Below are 22384 nucleotides of genomic sequence, written 5' to 3'. Positions count from 1 at the left end.
TTTTTACTTTCAACAGTACAAAACACTAAGTGTCTCCCGTCAGTTAATGACCACTCTCTTAACAGCAGTGAGCAACAAGCCATTCAGCACTTGGATGACAGCACACAAGGAAAAATCTACTGTGAGGTGAGCTTAGCATTCAATTAATAGACAGAACTCAACTGGACGAAGTACTGTTTCAGTAGGTCAATTTCACAATCACCTGTAATGACCATGGAGCCGGAAATTATGCCCAAATATTTAGCATCTTTGTCAGATTTGAGTATAACTAATGAAAGAGGCCACAAACTCTTTCACCCCAAACTTATTTTAGCACATATTTAATGAAAATGTAAACACCCTTCTCTATCAGTCTTCAGATGAGCTCTCATTGGCCTACATACAGCTAATCCTAGGAACATGAACCACGAATAAAGCACAAAACCCTTAGGAAATTCATTGAAATAAACAAAATATCCACAGATTTGATTTCAAGGGCATGAAGTATCCACAGATTACATTTGAGAATACTATGCATGTCTGAAAACTGGGACATTTGCACTGTTTCTGCTGTTACACTGCTGCCTCAGCTTCCCTGCCCTTTACCTTGCCTATAGCATCAAAGTATTTTTAAATGTGTTTTCTACAGTCAGGTACTGAGAATTCATTAAAAGCAGTATGTTAAAGTACTTTTAAGGAAAATCGATCTGTTAGCTCTTAACACTTCAAAGTATTAAGTCTCAAGCAAAGCAAATTTTTATAACCATAGCAGCTAGTTTGTCATCTGGTTAACAATAACAGAAAATAAATCTGTTAGATAAAGCTGTCTGCTTGTGCAAACTGGTGAAGATTAAACAGTATAAACATTTTCTATGCCTTCCATAGCATGAATCATGGAATGGCTTGGGCTGGAAGGGACCTTAAAGATCATCTAGTTCCACCCCACCTGCCATGGGCAGAGCTGCTTATCAATAAGTCAATCAAAAAGGGCTCCATCCAACTTGGCCTTGAACACTTCCAGGAATGGGGCAATCACAACTTCTCTGGGCAACCTGTAAAAATGAACATCAAATACCACACCTCCTTGTTTGCTTTGCCTGTCACCTTCCCTGAGGAGACAACAAGGCAAAACCCACTTTACTCTGAGAAAGGCTGCACTCACCCGATCTTCTTCTTCTCTGACATCTGGCATGGTGCTGATACAGAGGCTGACTGCAGTGATGGCAACAAAAGAGACTGAAATACAAGCAAAGATCTTCCCTGGAATCCCTGAGTGGGGGTTCTCCACCATATCCCTGAGATTTCTCATGCACAAACTCAACCAGTTATTGTCCTGGAAGGCACATTGAGTAGTTTCACTACACATCATCTCCCCTTCATACATCCTGGCTTCAGCTGCCTCCTCCTCTTTCTGCTGCAATCTCTTTTTACAGCACCACTCCAGGTGGTCCTCTTCTATCCCCCAGTACACAAGCTCCTCCTGAAAAGAAAGAGCACACATCTCCCTGAGAAGTCTCAGCTTCCCAGCTGTCAAGAAAGTCATGATCGTCCTGAAGGCACTAGGATTACGGTCAAAAAAAAATTCATTGCATGTCACATCGTAATCATCACAGATGTTTAGGATGTCATCATAATTGTTGCAAGACTTTAGCTTCCCAAGCCTGGTCAAAGGGCAGTTCTCCAAAGTGGTCCACGGAATTTTGTATTTGATACCACCTACATTGATGATCACAAATCTGGTCCGGTCATCCAGGTGTGCTAAGTAGCACAAGTCTTCATCAGAGTGCAAAAGTTTGGCCTTTCTGTAGAAAAATCCTTTCTTGGTTTGCACTTCACACAAGTTTTCCAACTTATTGAAGGAGTAGGAGCTGAACGCAGGATCTGCATTCCCAGTGAGTAATGCCATTTCTCGATACATTTGCTGAGGTCATTAGGAGGCTACTCAAAGAAAGGCATCTGGACCTTGATTGAAGATTCGGTCTGTGAAACAGAATTTTTAAACGGCAACAAAATGAGGGCTTTGCCAGAGAAAAAAAACAAAACTATCCCAAGAAACTTTTCTCCATGATATTACTTTTTATCCTATTACCTTAGAACTATACTTGCTCTATTCCCAATGGAAAGTAAGAACTTAAACTGCAGGCGTTAAGGGAAGAGAAACTGGGGGTTTTAGATAAATGGCAATTTTCATTTCAGCAACTTTAGCTGCTAACGAAACTTAGTTGCAAACTGTTCCTATTATTTTGACCCATCTACTTCATCTATTAATTACAAAAATGCCTGAAGCATGAGGATAAAGTGCATGCCTACAGTACAGTCAGAAAAATGATTGTGGCAATGCTCGTAATTTCTAGTTAAAATTTACCAATCTCAGATATCAACTGCAATGAATATGTTGGAGTTGAGAATCTGCAGACAGCACCCAAACCAGCTTGGGTGCTTAAGTGCAGAGCATGTACTATCAAGATTCATTTGCCACTGGCAGCCCAATAAAGAGGATTAAAAGCAGCATCTGGCATATCTGCTGGAAGAGTCCCACCTCCAAAAAGAAGGAAAGCTGTGCTCTCAGTGTTGAGGTAACAGCCATAAAGTCTAATAACATCTCCCACACAGCGGTGCACATCCCAGCTGTGAGTGAGGTGGTGATCTAGAACAGAAATGCTCTGGGATCATGGGTGCTGCCAGAGATTCTGGTGTGGTTTTGTCTGATGAAGGTGGAAAGGGCGCCCTGCAGCCTGGCAGCAGCTCCAAGATGGGAGACTGAACATCACAACAAAGCAGAGCTGGAACCAACCAACCTGGCTGCTTTTACTTCTGGATAATGCAGAATCCACATGATCACATTAGGCTACAGGGTGATATAAGGTGTTGACTTCTCTGCCCTCCTTCCTAATAGACATTTCTGAACAAACAACCAGGATGAAATAATCTGGATTTTTCCCATTGGTCTCAATGGGGATTAACATGCTGGAAAGGAGCCCTGAGAATGTCTTAGGTGTCATTGTGACTGTCAGGTTAGCCATGAAGAATGACAGTGTTTTGGGTGCATGAAGAAGAGTGTGGCCAGCTGGTCAGAGGAGGTGATCCTCCCCATCTCTCCTCCGCCCTGGTGAGGCCACATCTGGAGTACTTCATTTAGTTCTGGGCTCCTCAGTTCAAAAAAAGACAGGGAACTTCTAGAAAGAGTCCAGTGAAGGGCCACTAAAATTATTTGAGGTCTGAAACATCTCCCACACATGCCTGATCCCCCCGTTGTCCCGCGATCTCCCTCAAGACAATCTGCTTCATAACATTCCCTGGCACCAAGGTCATGCTAACAGGCCTGTAAGTTCCCTGGGTCCCTTCTTACAACCCTTCTTGTAGATGGAATCCTATTGGCAAGCCTCCAATCTTCTGGGACCTCACTGGTCAACAAGGAGCACTGATAGATGATGGAAAGCGGCTCAGCTATCACCTCTACCAATTACACCTAAATGCTTTCCTGTGCAACCTACTGCAGGGAACCTGCTTTAGCAGGGGGCTGGACTTGATGATCCCCACTGGCCACTGCCAAACCTTATAATTCTGTGTTTCTGTGTGACTGTAATCTGAAAAGGATGGCAGAAAGAAAGAAAGAAACTGGGAACATAACTTTACCGTGCTTTCCCACTCAGGCTACAAGGCAAGAAGGAAACTGGAAGCTTTTTTATGTAAGGCAAAACATTTTCCTTGCAAGAAGCTTTGCTCAGGGGGCCAAGAAGTCTAATCTACTGTTCCACTCTGCCTTACCAAATTAAGCACTGTAACTCTACAATTCAGTTTGTGCTTTCTGCCTACCCCTCCTTTACCACATCACAGCACACAGATCTCCTGAACATTTTTTCCACCTGCTATGTTGCTTCCTCACCTTTAAAAGAGCTCTCCACCTAAGTTCTCCACACCTGTTTCTCCAAATCAGCAATAGGATGTCTTGAAATGCTACTGTGTAATTGCATGTAAAGCAGGAAACAAGAAACTGGTGTCAGTGCTAGGACTACGTAAAAGACTGGACAAAGAATGGATGCAGTGATGGCAATGGTGAATAATCTTAAGCACAGAATGTGGAAAACTTGTAAGCAGAAAAAAATAAAGAAGAGAAACCGTAAAGAAAGTCCTCATCCTGATGGTTACCATGAGGCAGTAATTCCATAATTTAGATGCAAAGTTCTGTAATTCCCTTTGAGCGTCGTATTTCAGGCTGCAGGGAATACTGAACAAGCGGGTGCCAGGAAAATACAGAGCACACATTAGAATACATTGACAGAGAAGCATCTCCCTTAATTCATAATCAACTCATTACCTCTCAGTTCATTAGACTTAATCAAAACAATCTCCAACAAGTAGTGAAAGCTTGCTACTCAAGGCCATGAGTCGCTCACTAAATATTACAGTCACGCAGCAGAAGCAGTGGCACTCTTCCTTCTATGTTTCACTGAAGATAGGCTTTAAATTTTAGTAAAGCATTTGTGTTGTACATTTGAAAAAAGTTAGGGAAAGGCTCAGTTACATACAAGAAAGTGTGCTCTAACACCAGCATATACTTCTTGTCAGCGTTAAAATTTCAAAAGAGCTAATGATGCAAAAACGCCTCCAGCTTCATTTGGGTCAAAAAAAAATGTTATTCAGATATCCAGTACCAAACAACAGACCAAAGCTCATTCCTCTGTCTCAGGGCCAGTAAAGGACAAGTAGCAGCAATGTGTATTTTGAGAAATGGGTGCTTTTATAGCAATGGCTTGAGTGCAGCTGGGACTGCAAATACCGTTACTGTCATAATGAGAGTGCACTGTCAGCACAGCATTTGCTTTAAGGATTTAGTCTCTTGTTGCTTTTTGTCAGTAAGATAAAATATTCATCACCACTACTCCAGGCACTGTGCTTTTGTTTTCATGCCTTGCCTGTTACACAAGTCAACATTTAAAAACTAATTTACATTGTTTTGACATCAAGGCCAGGATTTGCTTTTCCCCTCTACTCCACGTAGCAGGTTGTTGCATAAAGGAACCAGAAACATTTCATAGAAATATTCTGAATATCACCTTTTAGCTGTTCCTTCTTTCTTCCAAGAAGCAGCTAACTGAATGTGAAAATCTGGAAGTATATTTTTTATTACAAAATCTCTGACTAACCGATGGTTAACTTTGTATTTTGTGAATGTACACAGGGCATTCCAAAAGTAATGCCTCCCATTTATTTATATGGAAACTACAACAAATATAAAGAGCACAACAGCACTATTTGACAAAGCAAATTCTCTGTAAAGTATCCCATTCAAGATTAACTTCAAAAGCCAATGAGTCCCGAAATGATACTACATTATAATCTATTTGGCATTGATACTGTTTGATCACACACATGGGTGCATGAAAAACTATTAAAATACTATTAAAATGGCATACGCTGCCCTGTGCAGTGACACATGGCAGATTTTGACTTCTCACTGAATTTCTCACTGAAGTATTTAAATGAATGCCCAAAGCCTCCCCCTCAATGGAGACGTGGGTATTTCCCTACTTATGGCCTTTTCAACTTGCCTGCCCTCATCAACTTTCTTCTCTCAAACACTCTTCAGCGTCCTGTTTTATCAGCAGTTTTGCATGTAAGTCATATCTGGCTTTGCGTGTGTCTTCATTGGTCTCAAACTGCCTTGAATAAGGATGAAAAGTACGGCAAAAGCATCTCTGCCAACAGAATGGTCAGCCTTGTGAAGAGAACTTAAAATGTGACAGACGGGAAAAGAGTCAAAGGAGGAAGTGGTGGGTACAGGCTCATGGAGCCGAGAGACCCTGTGATCAGCAGAAGAGGGCTAAAGTGTGACCAACCTTGAGCACATGCACATAAATAAGAGTACCACAGGTACAGTGCTCCTACCCGTTCTGGGAAATCATCATGACTCATCAGTGGAATGCATGGTGCTCTGCCTAGGGATGGCAAGGAGCCAGACAAGAGCTTAGGGTTCAGGGCTGGCAGGCCAACCACTGTAGGCAACACTGTTGAAGTTTCTACTACAGACAGAAGTAGATAAGGCTTTCTTCAGACAACTCAAATATGCACTCCCCTCTTGAACGAATTTTAACCTCCCAGATATCTACTAGAGGAGAAATACAGTAGAGTACAAGCAACCAAGAGGCTTCTAAAGCATACTGATGACTTCCTCACACAGGTAATTGAAGAGCCAATGAGGGAAGGTACTCTGCTGGGCCTCACTTCTATGAGCAAGGAAGAACTAGTTGGGGTTGTGAATACTCAGTGACTATAAGACAGTGGAGCTCAAGATCCTGTGAGAAGAGGCAACAAGACAAATAGCAGGACCACAACTCTGTGCTTCAGGAGAGTAGACTTTGGCTTGTTCAGGACACATTGTTTCAAAGAATCCTAAGGGCAGCAGTCGTAAAGAGAAGGAAGGCCCAAAATGCAGAGTCCTACATGTGGGGAGGAATAACTGCATGTATCGGTACAGGACAGGAGATGACCTGCTGGAAAGGAGCTCTACAGAGAAGGATCTGGGTGCCCCAGTGGACAGTTGGCCGTGAGACAGCAGTATGCCCCTATAGCTAAGAGAACTAATGGTATCCTGAAGTGCACTATAAATAGTGTGGCCAGCAGGTTGGGGGAGGTGATCCTCCCCATATCCTCTCCCTTGATGAGGCCATATCTGGAGTACTGTGCCTGTAGTTCTGGGCTCCTCAGCTCAAAAAAGACAGGGAACTACTGGAGAGAGTCCAGCAGAGGGTTACAAAGATGTTTATGGACCTGGAGCATCTGCCTTATGAGGAAAGGCTGAAAGATCTGGAGATCTGCCTGGAGAAGACTGAGAGTGAATCTCATCACTGTTATAAATATCTAAAATGTAGGAGTCAAATGAATGGGGACAAGCTCTTTTCAGTGATGTGCAGTGATAGAACAAGGGGCAATGGGCAAAAACTGCAACACAGGCAGTTCCATACAAATGTGAAGAAGAAATTATTTATTGTGATAGTGACTGCACACTGGAGCAGGCTGTCCAGACACTGTAGAGTCCCCTTCTCTGGAGATATTCAAGTCCTGCCTGGACGCTTACCTATGCAATCTACTGTAAGGAACCTGCTTTGTCAAGGGACTTGGACTTGATGATATCTAGAGGTCCCTTCCCACTCCCACAGTTCTGTGATTTTAAGATTCTGTTTGTATCAGCTGCAGAATAAAGATGAGAGAAAATATTGGCCTTCAACTGAATGGCACAGCAGACAGTAGTAATTGAAATGGCCAAGTTATCTAATTCCATCTGCTTTAGTCTTTACTGTTAAGACTTGCCACAGGAATCCCAAACTTTCAAGACTGAAGCGAAACCATGAAACATGGAAAACTTACTCTTCGTAAAGAAATAGCCAGCTAGGGAACACTTGAATGTATTGGACATACTCATGCCTATAGGACCTGACAGCATATAATCACAAGTGCCAAGCAAGATGGTTGATGTCACTGTTAGGCCACCCTTGAAAATCTATCAATCAGGAGACACTCCTGAGTACTGGAAGAGAGTAGATGTCACTCCTACCTTCAAGAGGGGCAGGACGGAGAATGAGAGACACTACAGGGCAATCAGCCTCACCTAGATCCCATAAATGTGATGGAGCAAATAATCTTGGAAGCTATTGGAACACATGAAAAAGGAGATTAAGAACAGACAGCAAGGATTTGAGAGAAATCTGCCTGACAAGGAGAGAGAAGTGAATACTCTTTATATTGACTTTAACAATTCTTCTGACAGGGATGCCCACAGTAGCCTCATAGACAAACTGACTAAAGTGAAACTAGATTAAGTAGGTGGTGAAGTGACCTGAAAACTGTTTCAACTGCTGAGCTCAGAGGGTAGTGATCAAATGGCAAAAAGCGCAACTTGAATGTAGTCACTTGCAACAACCAGTACGTTTTGATATCTCCATTAATGACCTTGGATGATGAGGCAGAGTACTCACCCATTTTGCAGACGAAATGAAATCAGGAGTAGCTGCTGAGGCATCAGCTGCCTGGGCATGATGGAGAAATGGGCTGACAGTAACTTCTTGAAGTTCAAGAACTGGGAAATAATAACCCCATATCCCTATGCAAGTAGGGCACCAAGCAGCTAGAAAGCATAAGAGGAAATGAAGGTCCTGATGGAATACAAGCTGGCCGAGACCCTGGAAGCATCCTCAGCTGTGTTAGGAAGATTGTTGCCAGCAGGCTGAGAGAGGTGAGATACTGGTGAGATAAATTTGGAGTGACATTCAATTCTGGCCTCCCCAGTATAAGTGAGACTTGGATGCCCTGGAGCAAGACCACCAAAGGATCATGAAATGATCAAGAGCTAAGAACATCTAACGTATCAGGAAAAGCTAAGAGTTGCAGCTGTTCAGTTTGACCTTATCTGTGTATAAGTACACAGTGGGGGGCAGTAAAGATGATGGAGCAAGACTCTTTTAGTTGTGTCTAGTGAAAGGACAAGAGTCACAAACAGAAATATAGGAAATTGTTATTTCCTGTATTTTTCTTAAGCCTAAGAAACTGGTGCTGTGAGGGCTGCCAGGAGAGGTTGTGTAGTCTCATTCTTGGGAATACTCAAAATCACCTGGATACAATCTCCAGCTGACCCATCTTTGAGCAGTGGGGGCCAAAGTAAATAAGCTACGAAGGTCCCTTCCCATCTCAGGTATTCTGTGATTTTATGAATACTCTATTTTTAACATGTGTTGTAAGTAACAAAGTTCTGGAGGTTTACGCTTATGCTATGGAAGCAAAAGGAAACCATAAGGCTTTTTAGTAATTAATGTTTTAAAATTTTCCACATGAAATGAAACACACTTTGACAGAGCATAGGTTACTGTATCATAATTTAAAGTCATTTACATGAAACATAGATTAGGGTGAACACAAAATGTTTTCTCTCAAGTCCAAGGAGACTTGATTGAGTGAATCCATCCTGCAGTGCTCAGCCATTTTCAGTCAGAAACATATTGGAAGCTGACACTGCTGCCTACTACCAAAGCAATTCCCACAACTTGTGACATTATTTATAATGTACACAATTATTATAGTAGTAAAACTTACACATGTAACTGACCTTACATTTGGTGCCTTTAGAGTTAACACAGTGTTAAACATTCAGGAGATCCACTCTACTTTTGTACTTATTACATTCTGGTAGAACCTGGAGTTCCTCCCAGGCATAGTGGAAGGATAAGGAGACAACAGCACCTGCCCCAGAGGCTAAGAGAATACAGAACAGATGGGATTCAATAAAGAAATTTAAAAAAGAAAAGAAAATGAGACAACCAGCATATGGAAACAATAAAACAGACACAGCTTAGCAAAATGTAGTCTTCTAATTCAGTGGATTAGCTTCTGAGTTTGTCCTCATCAAATATTTTCACATGATCTGATACCTTTCCATGACAATAGAGCATTCATAAAAGCTGCATTAGACTACCTTGGGCAACAGTGTTATGCCTGCATTCAAATTCCCATGCTAAAGTAACTGTCCTATATGTGTTCAAGTAGATGAAACAACACACCAAGACAAATACAGTAAAGTCAATAGGAGACTATGACTTGGACACAGAATTGGGAAGAAGTCAACTACAGCAATACAGATCTAAGTCTTTCAACCTCAGCTCCCCATTCCATGCTAACACATCACTATACAGTAAAGACAGTACTTGTCTCACATTTCTTTCCAAGTTTTTGTTTCAAGGTCAATCTTACCACACGTTTGTACTCCTCCATGTACAATAGGGGTCTGAACTCTGCCTGTTGCTTTCCTACTTTTATGTCATAAGAAGCACTTCATAAGGAATAAAAGTGGGATGGTAGCATCAGAAGCAGCTAAAGCACTCTTTAGCAAACTTTCTGAAGTAGAGGCATCAGTGCAAAAAGGAGTTTTCAAACAAATCTAGATTTCAAAAATCACAAAGACACATTACAGCAGATGTTGCTGGATTTACTCTCAAAATATTCAAGGCAAAAAAAAAACCCAAAAACAAAACCCGACACAAAAATTAGCACAGAATAAGATTACTATAAACTACTAAAGGGTATACCAGAGGGGAGACAGGTTAATTTCACAGAGGGTAATTTCCATGAAACACAAAAAAGTTAATTTTTTCAAATTTTTCTATTTATTGACAATAAACTTCAATATTTAGAACTTCATAAACTCAATCAGAACAGGCAAGAAGTAGAACTTCGAACTTTTTTTGTTGGTGGTGGTGGTTTACTGGAATTACAGAAGGCAGGGGGACAGTCTTTACAGACCTAGCTGAGATACCCTCATCTAGTTGATAAAGATAAGCCCCTTGTGTAGCACTGGAGCAGAATAGCTAGGGAAGGCTTCCCCAGAGTAAGATGGGGCTATGATGAGAGGCTGCATGAGGCAACCCAACAGCAACAGAAAAAATGATAACAAAACAGGAAGTGCCACAGCAAAGTTCAGTATAAGACAGACATTGCTTGTATACCCTGAATGCACATTTTCTTTAATAGCTTCATTAACTTAGTAGAGGCAAAAAGGAATTTTTCTTGTCTGAACACCCTCATCGCATTTTCCCCCCACACTATGCAATTAGCTGAAACAATTCAATTTGTAAAATGAACAAATTAAATTAACTTGAATATGACATGCATCCATAGCTATTTGTCTCTATTAGGCAGATTATGAGTTATCTAGAGCTACTGCACTTGCCACAGCTGTATAGCGAATGTATTACTGCCATGAAATCCTTAAGAAATCAGAGACTTGGTCTGTCTAGCTACCTTGAAGTATGAGATCCTTACCTTTTTCTCAGTAGCATAAAATAACATTTTGCGCACTTCCACACACTGAGTGTCCTAAAAAAGAATTTATGTATTGTTCCTATGAAGCTATTTGCACCCTTCAATTGCACAGTAGCTGACAGTGACAGAATGGAATCACAGAATCATAGAATGATTTGGGATGAAAGGGATCTTAGAGATCACCAAGTTCCAACTCCCTTCCATGGGCAGGATTGCCACCAATTAGATTACGCTGGCCAGGGCCCCATGCAACCTGGTCTTGAACATCTCTAGGGAAGGGGCATCCACAACTTCTCTGGACAACTTGTTCCAGTGCCTCAATACTTGTTAAGTAAATAATTTATTCTTAACACTGAATTCTAATCTAAATCTTCCCTCTCCTAGGTTAAAACTTCATACCATCACTATCTGCCCATGTAAAAAGTCAGATGCCCTCCTGTTTATAAACTCCCTTTTATACTGAAAGGCTGCTGTAAGGTCCCCCTGAAGTCTTCTCTCTAGATTGAACAACCCCAACTCTCTTTGCCTTCTTAAACAGAGGTGTTCCAGCCATCTAATCATCTTCATGGTCTTCCTCTGAACCTGCTTCAAGAACTCCACATCCTTCTTGTGCAGAGGGCCCCTAGGGGCCTACAACTTTGATGCCGTACTCCAAGTGGGGCCTCACAAGGGCACAAGCTGTGCTTGCCAGAGTCTGTTATGTCTCTCAGAATAAACTTGTGCATGATTCACAGAAGCACAGAAACTCTGGCATTAGGGGACTAAAACTACCATGAACGTAAGTCAGTGGGAAGACAAAGCATAAACAGAGGTTGGGATGGGGAGCAGAAAGATATTTTGAAGCCTCTGGGAGACACCTGACATTGGACAGATGCATCACTGGGATTCTACTGAAGCAGCACACTCACCTTAGTGCTCCATTTTGCTGAATGTAAACTTCCTTCAGAAATTATCACACCTATCTGACAGAAAAAAACCCCAGGGATTTTCAATCCACTTTTCTATGAGAGTACTCCTGTGCCTCTGATGCATACTTTGTCTCAGGTATTCACTTCAGTTTCTCTATTATGTGTCTGGATGCATATTTCCAAAATGCTTCCTAAATTTTTTATCCAGAAATGCTAGGTTTGCGCTGACTCAAGTCATGACTGGGAGTAAGTCCCAAGAAGACCAAAATATACTTTGGCAGAAAGATAACATGATGCAAAATGAAAAGCCCTTCACTCCTCCAAATTCTGACTGAAAGAGCAGGGAGCTTTATAATTCATTTTAAAAAGGGAATAGAATCGCACAACAGTTCAGGCTGAAAGAGATCTCAAAAGATCAAGAAGCCCATCTTTTCGTGGGAAAAGGGACACTAGATGACATCTACTGTCTCTAGCTAGGCATCTTGAAAATCAACAGTGAAGGGGATTCCACCATGCCTCTGAGAGGCTATTCTAGTGACCAACCGTTCTCACTGTAAAACATTGCTTTTCTACATCAGCACAAAACCTCTCCCAGTGCAAATGGTACTTACTGCCCCTTGTCTTCTCTATGTGGCTCCTTGCAAAGACAGAGTCCTTGTCTTCTTTTAGGAGCTCTTTTTAACTACTGTGATGTGAAGGCCCTCTTAAGCCTTCTTCAGAGTGAAAAGACCTAGCCTGTTCAGTCATTCCTCACAGGAGAGGTTTTCAAGCCCTTTGATCATCTCCGTGGACCTTTTTTTGGATAGGAAGAGACACAAACTCTTTGGAAAGTAATTCTGCCATTTGTGGAGCTGGAAACAAATTCTAGCAACTCCAAGCAGACAGGATCTGTCAGATTCCAGCCCACAAGGAAAAGGAGAAGCTAGAGTTGAGGAATGATCCCTTCTACTTGCCCCAAAACATCTCATCTTGGAGAATAGAAGGTTCAGGGGAGACTTGATGGTATACTTTCAGTATCTAATGGGGGCTGTAAGAAAGAAGGGGACAGACTCTTTAGCAGGGTCTATGGTGATAGGACAAGGGGAAATGGTTTCAAACTCAAATGGGGGAGATTTAGATTGGATATAAGAAACAAGATTTTCATAGTGTGGGTAGTGAAGCACTGGAACAGGTTGCACAGAGAGGTGGTAGATGTCTTATATTTGGAGACATTCAACATCAGGCTGGACCAGGTTTCAAGCAACCTGATCTAGCTGTAGATTTCTGCTTGTTGCAGGGGAGTTGGACTAGATGACCTTTTGAGGTCCCTTCCAACTTAACTGTTCTGTGATTCTACAATAAGAACAGACTTGTTTCTAAATCTCAGCATTGCCCTGTAATGTAAGTGAACCCTCAGGTACTAAGCAAGTGAAATATCAAACATTTAAACTGTTTGTACGCTACCAAATAATTATTTTTACATGCTCACATGCATGTACTACCTGAATCATGTAAACATTAAAAAAAAAACAACCCAAACAACTGCTTTTAGACTCTTCTGTCTGCAGAACTTCTGCTATGTTTGTCCCAGTAAAACTACCACATGGACAGGGACATGTATTTTAGCACAATACAAATGAGACTGCAATTTCTAGAGCTGCAGGATGAAGTGACCTTTAAACAGTGAGGAGTCTAACGCTGCTGCAGAACTCCATTAAGGCTTGGTGCCACAAACTGAACACTCAGAACAATGACAAAATGCTAGTATCTTCTGCATAATGCAGTGAGCATTCTCTGTCTTACACTACATAGGCAGAATTAAGGAATCCTGTCTACCAGACCTGTTTTTAAATGAGATGACTTTCCAGATCTTACCCTGTATACAAGTTTACATTTTCGCAATTAATAAGCATCTCTATCTGCATATCCCACTGCCATTCTGTATTATGTAGTATTTACTAAGGAACATGTTGTCATGGTTATGGTATTTACTATAACCTGTGACAGATGTATATTTTCAGCTTTCAGGTGTGGTAAACTAGAAATTATGCAACAACTTGAATTACAAAATTAAATATGAAAATTAATAATGTAACTAGCAAAGTATCCCTCATGTATTTATATTAATTTTAAAATGTCATCCAACTTCATGTTATAATCTTCTGTGCTGAACTCCTCTTAGATCGATGCCTGTACTTACAACCCTAATCTTCCTAAAAAAGGGGATAAAGCCAGAGGTTCTGGGTAGAAGCGCTGATGCTTTTGGTTGCTAGAATAGCAGGAGATGTTTGGACTTTTTCCTCAAACAGGTAACAAAATAGGCCTTTCACAGTTTGGGGATATAGGTATACATTCCTCACACTCTCGACCTTGAGGATGAAAATGAACTAAAATAGTCCAGGATTTCCATATAATTCCAATCCTCAGCATCCCACTGTCTCCTGCCCTGACCTGCCATTGCTGCATGCTGCAGAGAAATCCTTTAATTCAAATACATACTTTTTCATTTATCTGTGCAATTATTTCAGGCAACAGCTGAGCAATGCTGATAGCATTTTTAAAAATCTTGTTTTGTACACATCTATATTTCGATAGATTTACCTAAGAAACACAGTGGCAATTAGCAGATTTCACTGAGAAGATGATGGCTTTAAAAATCGAGTAAAATACTGTACATAACTGGGATGGTTGTATGTTCCACAGTCACGCTGAATCCTTCAATCATGTCCCCTTCTAAAAACACCAGAACAAGTGTGAGAGGTGGGGTTAAAAGGCTCAGTAACCGCATATGCAATAGATGAAAACATTTCACTGGCATTTTGGTGAAAAACACTGGTGACCAGAGGTCGTCACAACCCATACAAAGATCAACACATGCTCTGAAACAACATGTCCAGAGAACCGCTCCAGCATTAGAAATACAAGAAGCTCAGCTCTAATGGGACCACTTGTCCAGAGGCTTTTGACACAACAGATTTATAAGAAGCACTAGTAAGGAGAGCTATTGGGGTAATAAAAACAGGTAAAAAACTAGCATGTTAAGAAAACAATACAGGACTTCATGTGATGCTCAGAGGTTATTTACTCGGGTTATTTACCTACTAATTAATTTTGTAGATACTGTACTGGCCTAGCAAATGAACAATTCATGCTCCCCAAGAGAAAGCACTGACCTGTTCAGAACACATTCAGCTTCCACCACATTTCTCACCATTATTCTACTGCAACTACTAGCAGCAACACAGAAACATCAGGATAAAATAAAGCTATGGAGTTCATCTTACAGCAATCACTGCTATTCTCAGGGTTTTGTTTCTGAGCAGTTGTTTTCATGCTGAAAAAGGACATGCTGTTACTCACAAAGCACACTTACTCTGCAAGTGCTACAAAAAATAAATCCCTCTGCCAGATCACAAAATGGCTTGGTCTGGAAGAGAACTTAAAGACCACCTAGTTCCAACCCTTCTGCCACTGGCAGGGATACCATCCACTAAGTCAGGTTGCCCAAAGCTCCATCCAGTCCAGCCCTGAACATCTCTGGGGAAGAGGCATCCACAGCTTCTCTGGGCAACTTGTTTTAGTGCTTCATCGCCCTCTGAGGAAATAGTCTTTTCCTAATGCTTAATCTAAGTCTACTCTCTTAGTTTAAAACCATTACTCCTTAACCTACATGCTTTTGTATTCTCACCCCATCTTTCTTACAAGCCCCCTTTAAGTACTGGAAGACCACTATAAGGTCTCCCTGGAGCCTTCCCCTTCCTCATGCTCAACAAGCCCAGCTCCCTCAGCTTGTCTTCATAGGAGTGGTGCTCCACCTCTGATCATCTTCTCTTTCTGTCAGGAAGGCTCCACGAGTTGCACTATGTCTAGTACTCATGGTTTAAAAACAAAAAATTAGAAGGTAATCAAAGCCATAGTTCAGAAGGGGTGTTAAACCTCTCACTACAGATCTCAGGTTTGCCAGAAGATAGCCTTTTTCACTTGATTCCAACTTCCCAATGCAATTTATATTTTATAAAACTCCAAAGAGGCAGAGTTAGTATGTAGTACTGTGTGGAAACAGAAATGGGTTCCACATCAGCAAAAGCAGTAGAGCTACACAATCAAACTTATTCTGCATCTGAATTACACTGGATATCTGTGCAGAACTGTAACTCCAAAACTGAACGTGAACACAGTATACTACAGGATCATACTACTGCCTGCCCTGATGACTTTGCCAACAATAAGATGCACTAGATCTGTGGAAAGAGACATGTGGAAACTCCATTACCAATGGAAAAGAAAAAACTGCCCAAGATCTTGGTGATCTGGGTATAGAGACCTGAGGAATTTGGTTTTCTAAGTTTGCAGCTTCTTCATTTGACCTTTATCTAGTAGCAGCTAGCCAGTCTATTTTGCAGCTAAGAGGATACATGCGACTATTTCACTTTCAGCAGTGGAAGACTGTCCTAATTTTTTTGTCAGAGGCTCCAACATAGAAAACTGGATACTGACATGTATGAACAGTTCCAAAGGTGCGCTGCAGCTGGGCTAACTCATCAGGTCACTCAGGCTTTCTCAATAAAGACCTACTTTCCTCTGCTATCACAGTGACAGTATTGATTAAACGCATTTTTATGGCACAATGCTTATGTGTTTAACAGTTCTGTGATATTTGTATTGTGCCATGCAGTAGAACATCCCAGGTTTACCTACCTCTATTTTACTTATTTGTACAGTGAAATAATACAAAAGATGGTAATAATACAAGAAGGATGGTGATAGACATCCAAAAGGTTATCTATAGGAAAAACTCACCAATATGTATGCCTTCAGTCTGGCTGGAAAACACTGAGGCTGGCTATCCAATCTCCACAAATGAGCCCTTAAATGAGGTCTAGAGGAGGTGGAGTCAAGCTCCACCCTTCTGGGAGCACAGCTGAATTACCTTCACCTTTGCTCCCACAGCTGACCCTACACTTGCCTCAGCTGATTAATCAGAGGTTCAGGCTGTGATTACCAGTTTCCCATACACTTATTCTATAGCATTACATCCAAAATGTCATTATTTTACTGTTTTCACACTAATAAGGCACATATACTGTTGGCACACAATAATTCTGGAGGAAACTCACACAAAGTAACTTTCGTTCTCTCTCCTCCTGAAATAATTCAATAAAAATTTCATAAAATACAAATTCATATTCCATTTACTTTCTTGACCAGTAAGGAGGAAACACAGATACTGTCATCTAAAAATGTGAATAAAATTGGCAGATAAGTAGGTAACACCTACTCAATAAGGGCGTTTGAAAGGATAACATACAATCTAAACCAGCTTCCCACCTGAAGGATAAAGTACACAATAGCACCCAACATGAAGGGAGATGGACACTCATCTCTGCTCAAACGAGGAGGAGGAGATGCCTTTCCCCTACTCCCCCAGTCCTCCCAAGAAATAGATACAAGTCTCTAGGGCTGGAGACAAGAGTGTCTGGATACCCGTCAGAGCCCAGGAAGCAGCAAGTACACAGATCAAGGCCAGCTGAGGAATCATATCAGAACTAGTGCCACCAAAAAAGGGCAAAGAGTCTTAGCTATAGGGGACTCTTTGCTGGGAATCATGTAGGGCCTCTATCTGCCTAACAGATAACCTCTCCAGAGCAGTTTGCTGTTATCTGGGGGCACATGTCACAGATGTTAAGAAGACTCTACTGCCTCTGATAAAATAGAAGGCTACTACCCACTTGTCATTCAAGTAGGGTCCCAGGAGGCTGCAAAAAGGAAATTACAGAACATTAAAAGGGACTGCAACTCTCGGAAAGATGCAAGGGGGGATCAGGAGCAAAAGCAGTGCCCTCTCAACCAGTGTCAGGGACCCAGAAAAAAGCAGGAGAATGGGTCAGGTAAATTACTGGCTCAGGTAATGGTGTCAGGATCAAGGTTTTGGTTACTGTGATCTTGGGCAGGCCTTTGAGAGACCAGGTATGTGGACATCAGACAGAATGTGACAGAGCAGGTGGGGCAAAAGCATGCTGGGGAGCAAGCTGGTTGGATTGATTACCAGCACTTTAAACTAGATTCAGTGGGGGAAAGGGATGGAGTTGCTGGATTGATTACCAGCACTTTAAACTAGATTCAGTGCAGGGAGTGGATAGTTCCTTGTGATAGAGAAGGGACAGGGAATGCTGTCATTTAAGGAAACTGCAGGGGAAATCCTCTCAATCATCCAAAAGGATTTTTGTGAGGACTCCTCAGAGAAGGGGTCAACAGCCCTGCTGTAACCTTTTAGCATCCCTCTAGAGATGTCTGCACCCTCTGTTTCCCTATCATGCCTGTATACCAATGCACGTAGCACGGGAAATAAACAGGAAGAACTAGAGATCTGTGTGTGGTCACAGGGCCATGATCTCATTGCAATCATGGAGACAAGATGGGACAAATCACATGACAGGGATGCTGTCATGGATGGCTACATCTGCCATAAGAATGGTGAAGCGATGCAGTGGAGTTGCTTTTTATGGGGGAGAGGAAATAAAATGTACTGAGCAGCATCTGGGGTCGAATGCGTGGAGAGCTTGTAAGAATTATGGGGCAGGCTAACATAAATGACACTTGTGGATGTGCACCACAGACCACCTGATCAGGAGGAGGAGGTTGATGAGGCCTTCTACAAACCTCAGGCAGTGATTCTTATGGGGGGGCTTTAATCAGTTTGATACTGGATAAGCAACACAGCCACGCACACGCAGTCTAGGCAGTGCCTGCAATGCACTGAAGACAGCTTTCTGACACAGGTGGTGGAGGAGCTGATGAGGAGAAGTACATTACTTGACCTTTCTCTTACTTACAAGGAAAGGCTGGTCAGGGATGTGAAGCCTGAGGGCAGCTTGGGATGAAATGATGGAGCTCAGGATTTTGTGTGGAAGAAGCAAAGCAAATAATAGGATTGCTACCCTGGACTTCAGGAGAACTGACTCCTCTTTAAAGACCCGCTTGGAGATATCCCATAGGATACGGCATTAGAAAAAAAGGGGGTCCAGGTCCAGGGGTCCAGGAGAGCTTAAGGTTGACACTTAAACATAATTTCTTCTGAGCTCAAGATCATTGTATCCATAAGAGTAAGAAACTGGGGAAAGGTGGCAAGAGGCATACATGGATAAACAGAGAACTCACAGATAAACAAGAAGAAAGTCCAGGAAATGTAAAAGAAGGGCCTGTCCACCTGGAAATAATATAGGAATGTTGCCAGGTCCTGTAGGGATGCAGTGAGGAAGGCTAAGGCCCTGCTGGAGAATTAAACCATGCAAACGAGGTAAAAGAGAACAAGTTTTGTTTTTTTTGTTGGTTTTGAAAATGTGGGTCCCCTACTAAATGAAATGGGTGCCCTGGTCACATGAATGCTGAAATGAAGATTCTTAATGCCTTCTTTACTTCAGTCTTTAATGCTAAGACTACTCCTGAGGATTCTCAAACCCCGGAGTTAAAAAGAGAGTCTAGGTAAAAGAAGATATCCCATTGGTTGAGAAGGATCTGCTTAGAAAGCATCTAGTCCAAAAATCAATGCACAAAAATCCATACCCCCGATGGTGTGCTCCCACAAGTGCTGAGGGAGCTGCCAGAGGTGACTGCTGAACCACTCCCTGTCATCTTTGAAAGGTCTTAGCTTTGGAAAGGTGCCTGAAGACTGGAGGACAGCTAGTGTCACTCCGGTCTTCATAAAGGGCGAGAATAAGGATCCAGGAAACCACATACCAATCAGACTCACCTCTGACCCTGGAAAGGTGATGGAACAACTTGTTCTGGATACTCTCTCCAAACAAATGGAAGAGAAAGAGGTGATCAGGAGTAGTCAACATGGATTCACCAGGAGAAAGCATGTTTGACCAGCCTGGCAGCCTACTATGATGTCATAACTGGCTGTGTAGATAAAGAACAGTGGATGTTGTCTACCTAGACTTTAGCAAGGCATCTGACACTGTCACCTACAAGATCCTTGTTATGAAACTTACAAAGTGCGGGACAGATGAGTGGATGGTGAGGTAGAATGAGAACTGACAGAGCTCAGAGCTGTCAGCAGCAGAGTCTGGTTGGAGGCCTGTAACTAGCGGTGTTCTGCAGGAGTCGGTACTGGGTCCAGTCCTGTTCAACACCTTCATAAACTACCTGAATGAAGGGATAGAGTCCAGCCTCAGCAAGTTTGCTGATGATACAAAGCTAGGAGGAATGGCTGACACACCTGAAGGCTGTGTTGCTGTTCAGCAGGACCTGCACAGCCTGGATTGCTGGGTAGGGGGGAACCTGATAAGGTTTAACAAGAGTAAGTGTAGAGTCTTGCACTCAGGGAGGAAATAACTGCACTCATCAGAACAGATTGGGGGATGGCTTGCTGGAGAGGAGCTATGCAGAGAGGGACCTGAGTGTTCTGGTACGCAGCAGGTTGGCCATGAGCCAGCAGTGTGTCCCAATGGCCAAGAAAACCAATAGCATCCAGGGGTGCATTAAAAAGCATGGCCAGCAGGCTGGGGGAGGTGATTCTCTCCCTCTACTCTGTCCTAGTGAGGCTGCATTTAGAACACTGTGTCCAATTCTGGGCATTCCAGTTAAAAAAAGACAGGGATCTCCTAGAACAAATCCAGCAGAGGGCTGTAGAGTTGATTAAAAGCCTGGATTATCTCCATGATGAGGAAAGGCTGAGTAAACTGGGTCTATTCAGCCTAGGAAAAAGAAGACTGAGGGGGGAATTAATATTTATAAACATAAGAGGAGAGGTGGGAGGCAAATACATGAGGCCAGGCTCTTTGGTGGTGCCAAGTGATAGGACAAAGTGTAATGGCCTAAAACTTGAACACAGATGTTCCATATAAACATGTGGAAGAACTTCTTTATGCTAAGTGTGATGGAGCATTGGAACAAGTCTCCCAGAGAGGCTGTGGAGTCTCCTTCTCTGGAGATATTCCGGACCCACTGACACCTAGCTAAGCAACCTACTGTACGATACCTGCTGTAGCAGGGGGTCGGACTTTATGAACTCTTGAGGTCTCTTCCAACTCCTGCAATTTTGTGTAATCTGATCTGTAGCACGTAATTCTTTTTGTATTTTACATCTTAAGCAACCTCATTTTATTTAATGCATTCAGTATTAAATAAAGCTGTACTGAATCATTACACTTACACTCAGAATAAGCAGCTGCTCTCCAGTTTGTTCAGTCCCCATTCCTACAAGAAAAATTGTGCTCCAAACTCAATCCCACACAACTGCATGAAATAAATAAATACTGTGCTGCTGAATAATGCTGTACCTGGAAAGCAACACGCAGCCCCATTTGGTCTCATAAGCACTGTGTTGAAGCATATCATCATACTACATAAGCCCTAGCTTAACTCAATCAAGAGTATTTGAAAAGGTGATGGAAACATCCTCCTGTACAATTAAATCCTCAGGACTTTTTCACTGCTGTAACAGAGGGGATCTCTGGCAATGCTTGCCTGACCAAACTAACCAACATAAAGGATCCTGTTGGTGCTATAAAATAAACCCTGTTCATAGCATAAATTTCTGTGTTTGATAGGAAATATAAATCATGCTGGTTTAGATAAAATATGATAATGAACTACAATCACTCGGTTTTATGCTTATAATTACAAAGTCAAAAAGAAATAAGTAATTTCCTGCAATACCATGAATAATGAGGCACAGTAAAGGACAAAAGGCTTTGAATAGAGTCAGATAAGCTATTAAGCTGTTAAATTATTTTAGAGACTAATCCAAGTATATGCAGAGTCTCTGCACTTTTCACATTAAGTCAGCACGTGTCAAACATTTTGAAAGTCACTCTGCCTCTTAGAATCAGGCCCTTAGTCTGGAATATCAGCTAAGAAAACAGTTACAAGTAAATGCGTATCTGGCACTAAGCACAATCACATGCGCATTTGTGCATGTGCCTGCACAAACACACTGTGTATTCCCTCTACTTCTTACACTTATGTATGTATTCCACATACATATACTCCCCTGAACAGATGGAGGAATGACAAACGTGAGATTTGAGACATTTGTGGATATGCAAGCATAACTCTCAGGAGCACGGTGCAAGGAAGGACAAGGGTCAAAACAGCCATCAGCTCCCACTGGTTTCCAATGGAAACAAGGAAATTTTAGACCAGTGCACGCACAGAGGCATCCAGTGCCTCTTCAATATCTGAAAACAATAGATGTTATGTAGGAACAGCTAAAAACTAAGAAAAATATGCTAGCACATCTTAAAGAGTACTGAAAACCAGTGTTTAAGCAACCAGACTTGATCCAGGTATGCAAAGTCTTCTTGTGCCTTTGAATACCTTTGCACAAGGACATGCTTTCCAGCCCTTTAACCAGCAGAGGTATTTTCTTTTGGTTTTCACATGATGATTTATACTGAAATGGAGTTGATTCCACTGTCTACATCACTGATAAAAATGCTGAAGAGAACTAGTTCCAAGACAGATCCCTGGGGCACAACACTTGTCAACAGATTTATGTGCAGGCAGAGGCTTGTGACCACAACCCTTTGGCTGCGATCATCCAACCAGTTCTTATCCACCCAACTCTTCAAATCCACATCTCCAATTTAGAGATAAGGATTTGGTGGGGGACCATATCAAAGGCCTTGTGCAAGTCCAGGTAGATAACATCAGTTGCCCTACCTCTGCCCACTGATGCCATTGCCTCATTACAGAAGGCCACC

The 22384-nt window shown here is 42.1% G+C and overlaps 1 protein-coding gene across 6 annotated transcripts in view; it reads right to left on the bottom strand.

Moving 5' to 3' along the window:
* Positions 1-22384, bottom strand: part of KCNG2 (potassium voltage-gated channel modifier subfamily G member 2) — a 66292-nt gene that overhangs the window by 21101 nt on the left and 22807 nt on the right. For 5 of the 6 annotated variants that reach the window (XM_015854805.2, XM_015854802.2, XM_015854803.2 and 2 more), the window contains exon 2: positions 1142-1959. In XM_015854805.2, coding sequence (XP_015710291.1) covers positions 1142-1897 — 756 coding nt within the window. In that variant the 5' untranslated portion in view covers positions 1898-1959. Of the gene's footprint in view, positions 1-1141; positions 1960-19425; positions 19535-22384 lie in introns of those variants that run through there. The other variant, XM_015854804.2, reaches the window with a different exon arrangement.

The sequence above is a fragment of the Coturnix japonica genome, chromosome 2, assembly GCF_001577835.2.
Source record: "Coturnix japonica isolate 7356 chromosome 2, Coturnix japonica 2.1, whole genome shotgun sequence".
Taxonomy (NCBI): Eukaryota; Metazoa; Chordata; class Aves; order Galliformes; family Phasianidae; genus Coturnix; species Coturnix japonica.
Note: the sequence above shows the minus strand (reverse complement) of the source record. Positions and strands in the feature narration are given on the sequence as shown.